The sequence below is a fragment of the Colobus angolensis genome, unplaced genomic scaffold, assembly GCF_000951035.1.
Source record: "Colobus angolensis palliatus isolate OR3802 unplaced genomic scaffold, Cang.pa_1.0 Scaffold269, whole genome shotgun sequence".
NCBI lineage: Eukaryota > Metazoa > Chordata > Mammalia > Primates > Cercopithecidae > Colobus > Colobus angolensis.
Genome location: NW_012115921.1, coordinates 2,162,685 through 2,176,230, shown reverse-complemented (window position 1 = coordinate 2,176,230; position 13,546 = coordinate 2,162,685). Strand labels below are relative to the sequence as shown.

At 45.5% G+C, this 13,546-nt stretch overlaps 1 protein-coding gene across 4 annotated transcripts in view; it reads right to left on the bottom strand.

Moving 5' to 3' along the window:
- AMPD3 (adenosine monophosphate deaminase 3) overlaps nt 1-13,546 on the bottom strand; it is a 55,791-nt gene that overhangs the window by 25,033 nt on the left and 17,212 nt on the right. For all 4 annotated transcript variants that reach the window (XM_011947631.1, XM_011947630.1, XM_011947632.1 and 1 more), the window contains one exon: nt 2,925-3,129. In XM_011947631.1, coding sequence (XP_011803021.1) covers nt 2,925-3,129 — 205 coding nt within the window. The remainder of the gene's footprint in view (nt 1-2,924; nt 3,130-13,546) is intronic.

Below are 13,546 nucleotides of genomic sequence, written 5' to 3'. Positions count from 1 at the left end.
AGAGGACCTTGGAAGCTTGCACCTCGTGTCTTCCATGTATCTCTCCCTTTGCTGATTTGCTCTGTATCCTTTCACTGTAATAAATGAGAGCTGTAAGTACAGCTATATGCAGAGTCCTGTGAGTCCTCCTGGTGAATCATCCAACCTGGGAATGGTCTTGGAGACCCCCAACACAGGAGACACAGGAGGAGTGAGGGTCGTTGGAAGAGAGATAAGTGCTCCAGCCTGCACACCCAGAAGCTGGTTTCACATTCAGCTAATTAAGCCAAAAGTCTGTTTTTGCACCAGGCCCATGAAGGGACAAAGCCTGAGTCCTACCCGTGAAGGCGATGAGCGCCATCATTTTCAGTTGATAAAATTCATGTGTCCTTCATGTCGAAACAAAACAAAAAGCAAAAGCAAATTCTGCATGCTCAGCCTGCTTCTTTGCCAACCCTACACTTCTGATTAAATCTGTTAATCACCCAACTCATCCAGGCAACAAGACCCATTGTCATGTGTTATGTGCCAGACCTTTCCATAGATTTCATTTTGCTCCTTACTGCAACCCATTTTGCAAATGGGAAAACTGAGGCCCAGGGAGGATAAATCACTTGCCAGGAAGCTACAAAGTCAAATTTCAGACCCTAACCTGATTGAGTCCCAAAGCCTAAGGATGTTCTGCTTTACCAGAGCAGCCTCATATTCAAAGATGAATGAGATAAATTCCCACCTTCCAACGGGCTCATTAATTTTAGTCTGTTTGGGAAGGATGAGAATCACAGAAAAATGCTTGGGGAGACAAGTGGCCAAACAGACACAATGCGCGGTAAGGGGTGCAGCAGAGGGAAGCACCACATGCTGGTATAGCCCAGAGGAGGGAAGGCTGGGGCCTGAAAGTGTTCCCCTCTGCTTTAATAAAATCATCATTTTTAATTTTGCAATATTTTAAACATACACACAGGCACCAAAGATAATATAATCTATACTCTATAGCTGACAATATTAATATTTAGCATAATTCTTTCAAATTTCTCACAAGTTTAAAGAAATAAATCATCACAGATACAGCTAAAACTCTACCCTCCTCCCTACCCCATCCTCAGAGGGAAGAAGTCTGAATATATTTTTCCTATGCATGTTTTTATACTTTTACTAAATACTACTTCTTGCTTTTTGTTACAGTGGTAGATTCTCCTTTCCTGCCTCCAAATGTCCCCATAGGGTATGTGAATTCCTTTTATACCTTCCAGTGGATGGCTTCTGAGAGCAGCAGGAATAGGTGAGCAGACACAGACATCTTAGACAAAAATACGTCCCTGCCAACAACAAAGCCAAACACTTTCTCTGGACAACCAATGGACTCAGCATGACAGGGGCTCAGGCCATGGCTAAGGACATCAGAGAGGATACTCAGGACCCCTGTGGACTAGTGGCCACCAGCCAAATTTATAGGCATCACAGGACCCATGGCTGGCAGCAGACCTACTGCGTGCCAAGGAGATCTGCAAGATCAGCCTGCCTCTCATGGACACTTAGCTTTCTGAGGACCAATTGCCCAGTTCAGGTGCTCCATGTACTACTCTGTGCCAGCCAGGAGACTAGGAGAAAGAAGCTAGCACATGTTAGTACATGCTACGGGCTGATGTCCTCCCGTTCAGCTGGTGGTCGGCCCACCTCGACTCTTGCTTTCCAATGCTCTGCCCACCTGCCTGAGGCTGGGTGAACACCAAAGACTCATGGTCAAGATGCTAATATCCAGACAAGGCCTGCATTTTTCTCAATCCAATCTAAACTCCCAACCATGGGAACTTAATTAAAATAAACTATGACACCTCCTCACAAAGGAATACTATGTACATATTTTTTAAAAGGACAAAGAAGTTATGTATATATTGATATGCATTATCTTTAAGATGTATTGTGAAGTGGAAAATGTAAGATGCAGTATAATGTATATTGTAAACTATGATTTTTATAAAAATAAGTAAATAAACTATGTATGCATAAATAATTGTAGGTACATAGACCATATATGTGAGAATACATAAGAAACCAAAACCAGTGGTTGCCTCTGAGGAGGAGAATGGGTGGCTGAATTGATACCATTTTTGTATCTTTTAAATGTTGTACCATATGCAAGTGTTCTCCATTACATACAACCAAAAAATTTTTGAAAGCTAGGGGATGTTTTATAGGAAGAGCAATAAGTTGCATTGCTGTCTTGGATTCACCATATTTTCTCAGCTACTGTTAAAAAGAGAGACTAACGAAGCCAACTGAGGCGTAAGTAGTGAGTTGGGGCCAGGGCACTGGAGCCAAACTTAACCCTGGCACTAACTCAGTGATATTTCTCTCCAAGAAGTAGGCATGCATAAAAAATGCATCATCCAATCAGGTGAAATTAGCACATTTTCAGTGACTGCATTAACTCACTTAGTGTAAACCAATTTGCTCAATTTCTAAACAAGATTCTCTCTTCCCAGCTAGGGGGATCTAGCCTATATTTAAGGGTACTGAACCTACATGTAAGAAGAGATGATTTAGCAACAACTAATTTCACAAAAACTGTTCAGTACCATTACTTTGAATCTACTAAACATTTGGCAACACTGAAAGGCCCAAGCTGGCACCTTTCCATCGGGCTACAGGGACCAATTCCAGCTTTCTAGACTTAGAGAACATGTGGAAGTTACAAGCCACAGACACAGTGTGCCAGCCTGCACCCCAAGGCCCTCCTCACAGGGAACAGGCAGCCACTGAGACACCACACTCACACCCCACAACCTCTGCTAGGACCCTCCTTGCCTCCTGTGCCTCCTCTTTGCCTTCTCCCAGACACCCACGGACAGGACCAGGCTCCAGAGGTGGGCACGACCCTGTGGCCCATGAGGCCCCTGGCCTCTGTACGCAAGGCACATTCAACACTCCCACCGACGCCTTACCCCGGCACAGTAATCTCCGCTGATGGTGACCCGCTGGAACTCAGGCATGGCATAGGGTGCTGGCGTGGGCTGGGAAGTGGCTCCAGTGACCACAGGGGTTGTGGGAGACATGGCCGGACTGGCTGCCGGGGGGCCCTTCCAATCTTGCTGTGTCGGCATTTGCAGAGACAGGGACTGGGACCGAATCATCTTGAAACTTTTCTTTCTAAGAGCCAAGGACAAGGAAAAGTGGGAGACATCAGCAGCTAATTGGGGCGAATGATAAAGACTCTGCTGTGTGTGTGGCAGGAGAATTTTGCTATGATTAATCACTGGTGCTGGCCCTACCATTAAGACGTTTCTAATTATTCATGCCTTCCTCTTACACATGTCTGCATGAGATGGAACACAGCCCTCCAGACACCCCTACCTGTGGTCACCATGCACCACTCAGGGCTGTTTGCACAGCCCACAGAAGATTAAAGCAGGCAAATGTCCCAGGAGAGAGACAGACAAATGGCAGACCACACTGCATGGGCTCTAAAACCACAGGCACTAGAGGGGAGGACAATAGCAAATCATGTGGGCTTTCCCCACAGTGTGGACAGCATGCTAGCTTCAGATAACACAAACTCTCAGTCCCAACATATGAACAGTCTCAGAAAGGACCAGGAATAGGGTCACAGACAGACAAGCACACTGCATTTCACACAGCTAGACATTTGGGGCATTGGAGCCAGAAGAGACAGGGATGCTTAATGAGTCCAATCTCCTTGTTTTACAAAGAAGGAGTAGAGAGAGTGCTCAGGACCCCCGTGGACTAGCGACCGCCATCCAAGCTTACAGGCATCATAGGCCCCATGGCTGGCAGCAGACCTACTGGGTGCCAAGGAGATCTACAAGATCAGCCTGCTTCTCACAGACACTTTCCCAGAGATGGGAAAGGGCTGGCACAAAGTCACATGGCACAGTGGCTGCTCCATCCAGCCTCCACCCCTGCTGCTCCTTCCTCTAGCCTGCTGTGTGCCATCCTGGCTGCCGCTGCTGGAGCAAGCACAGATATGTACCTCTGTTTGGGGAGAGGGATTGATCAGCACCAAATGCAGGTCCCTCTGGACCTGTTGCCTTGGCACCAAAAGATGAGTACACTGGCTCTTGGGCCCAAGGTTGGTTTAAATTGCCACAAGCCCATGCTTATTTGCAAGGCTGATTTGTGATGACTCCACTTTCCTCATTCATGAAATAGACATCAGATGATGTCACCACAAGTCTCTTCTCCAGGAAGAGAATTACCCAGCATTAAGATGAGGCCATTAGTACTCTTCTGCCACCTCATGTTTCTTTCTGCCTCCAGTGGAACCCGGCCTCCCCACAGTGCCAGCCCACAGTGCCCAATGCCAGAAACCAGTTGACTACCTGCCCTACCTTGTGCCACGGGCCCAGTAGCTTCCTAAGTGCTTATTCTACCACAACCACAGCCACCAGCAAGGACTCAGTAACAACTGTGACCCACCAGAGCCCTTCTCCTCTCCAGGTACCAGTGTGATACCTACAGGCCTGGAGAAATCGGTTGATCCCCAAATAGGTTTCAGGGCTCACCTGGAAGCAGCTCTCCTCCTCTTGGCCTGTGGCCAGGTCTCCTCACTGCCGAGTTTTCAAGAACCACAGTTTTCCTCCTGTGTTTTCACACCCAGTGCTTGCCATGGTCCTCTGGTTCTCACCTGCCTACACCGTGTTATCACATCTTTGGGACAAGGTTATTTTAACCTGAAAGACAGAGGTGGCTCCTTTTTAGGAATTCACCTTCCCCTTGCCTCTGGTCTTGCTAAGAGACACACTGGGCTGCTTCGGGAAACTCAACCTGAGCCCTGGGAGCCCCCAGCCTCAGCTTTCCCTGGTCTGTCCTCCATCAAATGGAGCTCAGTCAAGCATCCTACCCCAGGGATGCCACCTTGTCAGTCACTCCTCACAGGCAGATTCACCTTGAGGGTGAGGTTCTCCCTTTGGCATCTTTTGGATGTTCACACCCAGAGGAAGAGCCGTTACTTCGGGCTCCCCAACACATTCTGACCTCAGCTGAGATGCATGAGATTCTGATTTCTGTGTCACTCAAATGCCTGCCAGGTCACTGTTTTTATTTCCATGCAACCTCACCCCCAAATGCCTCAGCCAAGGCTGCCTGAGGTCTGGCCCTACCAACAAGAAGCAACAGGTGACATCTAAGGTGAGCAACAGCTAAGAAAGGTTAAAACACACACACACAAACACTACAACCCAAATGCTGGGAGACTGCCTAAGCCAACGGCCTACCAGGCTTATCCTGGGAATGTTCTTCTGCCCCAGTGAGGAAGTTAGTCCCCACAAAGTGGTGCCCAAAGAATTCTCCTTCCTGGGGATATCCATTATGGCGACAACCTTGGTCTTCAGATGAGCTCCAGATTGTCACATATGAGAATCTGCAGGCAAGGAGCTCAGACTTTGCAGGCACGAGGGATAGGTTTAGCCACAGATGGGCTAACTCCTCAGGGCTCACTCCCCTTGGACCTGGAAGAACTGGAAGTTAACCACAGCTTGTATCTCAGGAAATTGGAAAAGCTGTGTGGAGCCCAAGGATGACCCTGGATTTGTTTTCTATTGCTGCAGAACAAATTGCCACAAACTTGATGGCTTAAAACAACAGCCATTTATTAGCTCACTGTTCTATAGGTGAGAAGTCTGGGTGGGCTTGGCTGGGCTCTATGCTCAGGGTATCAAAAGGCCAAAATCAAGATGTTAGCCACACTGTGCTCTTGTCTAGAGGTTCTGGGAAAGAATTCACTTCCAAGTTCATTCCAGTTGTTAGCAGAATTCAGGTCTAGTGGCCATAAGGCTGAATTCCCAGGCTGCTTGCTGGCTTTGACCAGGGGTCACTCTCAACTCCTACTGACCTCACGCCAATCCCTGCACATAGGCCCCTTCATCTCCAAAGCCAAGAGTGGTCATTGTGCTGTTGCTTTGACTCTCTCTGCCCTCCCCTCCTACTCTCAGAAAGCTCTCTATTTTTAAGGGCTCATGGGATTAAATCAGACCTACCAATAAACCCCCATCTTAAGGTCAGTTGTGCCATATTCCATAACATCATCACAGGAGTGATGATATTCACTCATCTTATTCACCGCATCTGGAGATTAAGGAGGGACATCTGCGAGGGCCGTTTTAGAAATTCTACCTCCCCTAGGCCCAAATCTAGCATCCATTCTATACAACCAAGGCCCAGCCAGTAAAGGCAGAAGGTTGGAGCTGAGTGACTGGGTGTGTGGGTGTAAGTGTCAGAGGGTGCGTGACATGGTTTGCATCCATGTCTCTGCCCAAATCTCACGTGCAATTGTAATCCCCAGTGTTGGAGGTGGGGCCTGGTGGGAGGTGATTGGATCATGGGGGTGGATCCTTCATGAATGGTTTAGCACCATCTCCTTGGTGCTGTTCTAGTGATAGAGTTTTCATGAGATCTGGGCATTTAAAAGTGTGCAGCACCTTCCCCTACCCGCCCTCACTGCCTCTTCCTCCTGCTCCCACCATGTAAGACGGCTGCTTCTACTTTGCCTTCACCATGAGTCAAAGTTCCCTGAGGCTTTCTCAGAAGCAGATGCTGCCATGCTTCCTGTACGGCCTGCAGAACTATGAGCCAATTATACCTCATTTCTTTATAAATTACCAGTCTCCGGTATTTTTATAGAAGTGCACACTAATACAGTGAATGAGTGTGTCTATGAGTGTGTGTGTGAACAAAACTGATCTGGTGCCCCTGTTAGAAAGCACTTCCTCCTGATGGGCCAAGGTCTGTCTGTCCACTGTCTCACCTGCTGCACCTTGCACTAGCCCCTGGGGCACCAGCATTTGCTAGGCCACAGCTGGCACACCCCCTCCTTCCCCCACCCACACTTGCACCTGGCAGAAGCACACCCCTGCCAAGGAGCCAGCAGAGTGTGGGGCTGTGAGGACACCAGCTCCAGGCCAAGCCTGAGGGCTCAAAGGGCCAGAAGCAGTTTTGTCATCCCTGAAATAGATGGTCCTCCTGATACACAAGCACATTCTTGCTAACCAGGCCCACAAGACGAAGAGTTGATCAGGTCACCTGGGCTGTTGTTACAGCATCTCACCTCCCAGCACCTGTCTGGTGCTCCACCTGCTCTATGGCCCTTGGTTGCCCCTGACAGTCACTAAGGCCCCTCCCTTACTCTGCTGCACTCCCCAGCCCTCCTCTACTCTGGGTAATCAGGTTCCCAGGGTCTTCCCTATATAGCACTCATATGCTAAAGTGAGGAGCCCTTCTGGCCCTCCTTGCTCTCCTAGAGAATATCCAGCATCTTCCCAGGGGCCATCTGAAGACCACTGCCCTGTGTGGTCTGTCCAGATGACTAACAGGTAGGGAGGGGCACTGAAGCCAACCTTTCACCAGGCTTTCATATGTGCACTATGAGCCGGGGGCCACACATGGACCCCACTTCATTCAATAAACTACTGTGTGCCAGGCCCTGGGGGTAGAGGAGTAGATAAAATATGACTCCTGCTTCCAGGGACTGACTGATGGCCGAGATGAACCCAGAGTTCCACAGATTATCATACAATGTGGTTGAGGTAATGAGATGGCCTGGATATTTTGGCACCCCAGAGGAGGCACTTAATCCAGACTGGGGGTGGGAGCAGTGGAGCAACGTGGTCAGAGGGGGGACATTTCAGAACATGGAGGCTGGTTTGAACTCCTCCCCCACACACACTCAGCTCATTCTGGCAGCCCCTCCACATGAGAACTGTTACACTAAAGGTTAGAATCAGGAGTCACAAACCAGCACAGGGTTTTGTGAACACTGGGAATCTGAATGCCATTAGGTGGGACAGGCATCCTCCACTTCCACAGGCTCACACTGCTACTGCTGTCCCTGCATGGGCTCACTTGGAATTGGGACCCCCATCTAAGGAGGGAACTAAGAGGAGGTAGCACCTCCTCTGTACTTGAGACCAGAGGTCCCAGCCTATCTGGAGAATATGCTGTACGACGGGTACTATAAGAGGGGTCCCTACAGAGAGAGCAGGGGTCCACAGAGACCCCTCACTCTGCATGTGCAGCCAGATGACCAGCGTCCTGGCCAGGTGGGTGTAACTTTGATTTTAACACTTTGCAGCCAGTCAGGTGTGGAAGCTCACAGCCCCACCCTGTCTCTCTCCCTGAGCTCCCCTCTGGAAACCTACCCCATCCTTCTCCATCCTCCCTTCCCCCCAACCCCTCCTGGCCTACTGTAATCTCCACTCATCTTCTGCCACTCACCTTTGCTTCTCCCTTCCTCAATCCTTCCCAGCTGCCCTTCCTCCCTAAAGACACGGAGATCAAAATGAAGTACAATCTGTGCTGTTAACTTAAGTGTTACAATATCTCTCCCCAACTTTATTTTTATTTTTACTTTTTTTTGAAACAGGGTCTTGCTCTGTCACCCAACCTGGAATGCAGTGGTATGATCTCAGCTCACTGCAACCTCCACCTCCTGGGTTCAAGCAATTCTTGTGCCTCAGCCTACCAAAAAGCCGGACCATAGGCGCACATCACCACGCCCAGCTAATTTTTGTATTTTTTGTACAGACGGTTTTGCCATGTTGGCCAGGCTGGTCTCAAACTCCTGGCCTCAAGTGATCCACCCACCTTGGCTTCCCAATCTCCCTAACTGTTTTTTTGGTTTTTTTTTGTTTTTGTTTTTGTTTTTTTGAGACAGAGTCTCCCTCCCTCAGCCAGGCTGGAGTGCAGTGGGGTGATCTTGGCTCACTGAAACCTTTGCCTCTCAGGTTCAAGCGATTCTCCGGCCTCAGCCTCCCGAGTTACTGGAATTACAGACGTGTGCCACCACACCCAGCTAACTTTTGTATTTTTAGTAGAGACAGGGTTTCTCCATGCTGGCCAGGCTGGTCTCCAACTCCCGACCTCAGGTGATCCACCCGCCTCGGCCTCCTAAGGTGCTGGGATTATAGGCGTGAGCCACTGCGCCTAGCCCAATGTCTCCCTAACTTTAAAAGGGGATAAACTGACTATTTCAAATGAAGCTCCTTTGTCAATGACCCTGAATTTTTAAAAAGTTCCCCATTCTTATTTTCTCAAGTTTCATAAAATGAAGTGACTTAGCAACACTTTAGCTGTGCTATGCTCAGTTCATAATGCACATATGTTTCTCAATTTCACTCAAAACATTCTAGGGAAGTGGCTGTCCTAGATAGCCAAATTTTTCAATGATGTTTGTTCCCTCTATATCTTAATTTTTTTCTTTTTTTAAAATTATACTTTAAGTTCTGGGGTACATGTAAAGAACGTGCAGGTTTGTTACACATGCCATGGTGGTTTGCTGCCTCCCATCAACCCATCACCTACATAGGTATTTCTCTTAATGCTATTCCTCCCCTAGCCCTCCACCCCCAAACAGGCCCCAGTGTGTGATGTTCCCCTCCCTGTGTCTATGTGTTCTCATTGTTCAACTCCCACTTATGAGTGAGAACATGCAGTGTTCGGTTTTCTCTTCTTGTGTTAGTTTGCTGAGAATGATGGTTTCCAGCTTCATCCATGTCCCTGCAAAGACATGAACCCATCCTTTTTTATGGCTGCATAGTATTCCATGGTGTGTATGTGCCACATTTTCTTTATCCAGTCTATCATTGATGGACATTCGGGTGGGTTCCAAGTCTTTGCTATTGCAGATAGTGCCACAATAAACACACGTGTGCATGTGTCTTTATAGAATGATTTATAATCCTTTGGGTATATACCCAGTAATGGGATTGCTGGGTCAAATGGTATTTCTAGTTCTAGATCCTTGAGGAATCGCCACACTGTCTTCCACAATGTTTGAACTAATTTACACTCCCACCAACAGTGTAAAAGCGTTCCTATTTCTCCACATCCTCTTCAGCATCTGTTGTTTCCTGACTTTTTAATAATTGCCATTCTAACTGGCGTGAGATGGTATCTCATTGTGGTTTTGATTTGCATTTCTCTAATGACCAGTGATGATGAGCTTTTTTTCACATGTTTGTTGGCTGCATAAATGTTTTCTTTCAAGAAGTGTCTGTTCATATCCTTTGCCCACTTTTTGATGGGGTTGTTTTTTTGTTGTAAATTTGTTTAAGTTCTTTGTAGATTCTGGACATTAGCCCTTTGTCAGATGGATAGATTGCAAAAATTTTCTCCCATTCTGTAGGTTGCCTATTCACTCTGATGATAGTTTATTTTGCTGTGTAGAAGCTCTTTAGTTTAATTAGATCCCATTTCTCAATTTTGGCTTTTGTTGCCATGGCTTTTGATGTTTTATACATGAAGTTCTTTGCCCATGCCTATGTCCTGAATGTCCTAGGTTTTCTTCTAGGGTTTTTATGGTTTTAGGTCTTATGTTTAAGTCTTTAATCCATCTTGAGTTAATTTTTGTATAAGGTGTAAGGAAGGAGTCCAGTTTCAGTTTTTTGCATATGGCTAGCCAGTTTTCCCAACACCATTTATTAAACAGGGAATCCTTTCCCCATTGCTTGTTTGTGCCAGGTCTGTCAAAGATCAGATGATTGTAGATGTGTGGTGTTATTTCTGAGGCCTCTGTTCTGTTCCATTGGTCTATATATCTGTTTTGATACCAGTACCATGCTTTTTTGGTTACTGTAGCCTTGTAGTATAGTTTGAAGTCAGGTAGCGTGATGCCTCCAGCTTTGTTCTTTTTGCTTAGAATTGTCTTGGCTATACGAGCTCTCTTTTGGTTCATATGAAATTTAAAGTAGTATTTTTTTCGAATTCTGTGAGGAAAGTCAATGGTAGCTTGATGGGGATAGCATTGAACCTATAAATTACTTTGGGCTGTATAGCTTTTTTCATGATATTGATTCTTACTATCCATGAGCATGGAATGTTTTTCCATTTGCTTTTGTCCTCTCTTATTTCCTTGAGCAGTGGTTTGTAGTTCTCCTTGAAAAGGTCCTTCACATCCCTTGTAAGTTGGATTCCTAGCTATTTTATTCTCTTAGTAGCAGTTGTGAATGGGAGTTCACTCATGATTTGGCTCTCCGTTTGTCTGTTATTGGTATACAGGAATGCTTGTGATTTTTGCACATTGATTTCATCTCCTCAGACTGCTGAAGTTGCTTATTAGCATAAGGAGATTTGGGGCTGAGATGGTGGGGTTTTCTAAATATACAATCATGTCATCTGCAAACAGGGACAATTTGCCTTCCTCTTTTCCTGTTTGGATAGACTTTATTTCTTTCTCTTGCCTGATTGCCCTAGCCTGAACTTCCAACACTATGTTGAATAGGAGTGGTGAGAGAGGGCATCCTTGTCTTGTGCTGGTTTTCAAGGGGAATGCTTCCAGTTTTTGCCCATTCAGTATGATATTACCTGTGGGTTTGTCATAAATAGCTCTTTTTATTTTGAGATACTTTCCATCAATACCTAGTTTATTGAGAGTTTTTAGCATGAAGGGGTGTTGAATTTTATCGAAGGCCTTCTCTGCCTTCTCTGCCTATCGAAGGCCTTCTCAATAGATAACCACATGATTATCTATTGAGATAATCATGTGGTTTTTGTCATTGGTTCTGTGATAGATCACATTGATTGATTTGCATATGTTGAACCAGCCTTGCATCTCAGGTATGAAGCTGACTTGATCGTAGTGGATAAGCTTTTTGATGTGCTGCTGGATTTGGTTTGCCAGTATTTTACCAAGGATTTTTACATCAATGTTCATCAGGGACATTGGTCTGAAATTTTCTTTTTCTGTTGTGTCTCTGCCATGTTTTGGTATCAGGATGATGCTGGCCTCATAAAATGAGTTAGGGAGGAGTCCCTCTTCTTCTATTGTTTGGAATAATTTTAGAAGGAATGGTACCAGCTCTTCTTTGTACCTCTGGTAGAATTTGGCTGTGAATCCTTCTGGTCCTGGACTTTTTTTGGTTAGTAGACTATTCGTTACTTCCTCAATTTCAGAACTTGTTATTGGTCTATTCAGGGATTCAACTTCTTCCTGGTTTAGACTTGGGAGAGTGCATGTGTCCAGGAATTTATCCATTTCTTCTAGATTTTCTAGTTTATTTGCATATAGGTGTTTATAGTATTCTCTAATGGTAGTCTGTATTTCTGTGGGATCAGCGGTGATACCCCATTTATTATTTTTGATTGTGTTTATTTGATTCTCCTCTCTGTCTCTCTTTATTAGTCTTGCTAGCAGTCTATTTATTTTGTTGATCTTTTCAAAAAAAACCCAGCTCCTGGATTCACTGATTTTTTTGAAGAGTTTTTCGTGTCTCTATCTCCTTCAGTTCTGCTCTGATCTTAGTTATTCCCTGTCTTCTGCTAGCTTTTGAATTTGTTTGATTCTGCTTCTCTAGCTCTTTTAATTGTGATGTTAGGGTGTCAATTTTAGATCTTTCCCGCTTTCTCTTGTGGGCATTTAGTGCTATAAATTTCCTTCTATACACTGCTTTAAATGTGTCCCAGAGATTATGGTATGTTGTGTCTTTGTTCTTACTGGTTTCAAAGAACATCTTTATTTCTGCCTTCATTTCATTATTTACCCATTAGTCATTCAGAAGCAGAGTGTTCAGTTTCCATGTAGATGTGTGGTTTTGAGGGAGTTTCTTAATCCTGAGTTCTAATTTGATTGCACTGTGGTCTGAGAGACTGTTTGTTATGATTTCCATTCTTTTGCATTTGCTGAGGAGTGTTTTACTTCCAATTATGTGGTTAATTTTAGAGTAAGTGCAATGAGGTGCTGAGAAGAATGTATATTCTGTTGATTTGGGTTGGAGCTTGGTCCAGAGCTGAGTTCAAGTCCTGAATATCCTTGTTAATTTTCTGTCTCGTTGATCTGTCTAATATTGACAATGGGGTGTTAAAGTCTCCCACTATTATTGTGTGGGAGCCTAAGTCTCTTTGTAGGTCTCTAAGACTTGCCTTATGAATCTGGGTGCTCCTGTATTGGGTGCATATGTATATTTAGGACAGTTAGCTCTTATTGTTGCATTGATCCCTTTACCATTATGTAATGTCCTTCCTGGTCTCTTTTGATCTTTGTTGGTTTAAAGTCTGTTTTATCAGACGTTAAAACTGTAACTTCTGCTTTTTTTTTTCTTTCCATTTGCTTGGTGGATATTCCTCCATCCCTTTATTTTGAGCCTACGTGTGTCTTTGCACGTGAGATGAGTCTCCTGAATACAGCACACTGATGGATCTTGACTCTTCATCCAATTTGCCAGTCTGTGTGCTTTAATTGGGGCATTTAGCCCATTTACATTTAAGGCTAATATGGTTATGTGTGAATTTGATCCTGTCATTATGATGCTAGCTGGTTATTTTGCCCATTATGCAAAATGCAGTTTCCTACTTATTGATGCAGTTTCTCATAGTGTTGATAGTCTTTACAATTTGGTATGTTTTTGCAGTGGCTGGTACCAGTTGTTCCTTTCCATGTTTAGGGCTTCCTTCAGGAGCTCTTGTAAGGCAGGCCTGGTGGTGACAAAATCTCTCAGCATTTGCTTGTCTGTAAAGAATTTTATTTCTCGGCCGGGCGCGGTGGCTCAAGCCTGTAATCCCAGCACTTTGGGAGGCCGAGATGGGCGGATCACGAGGTCAGGAGATCGAGACCATCCTG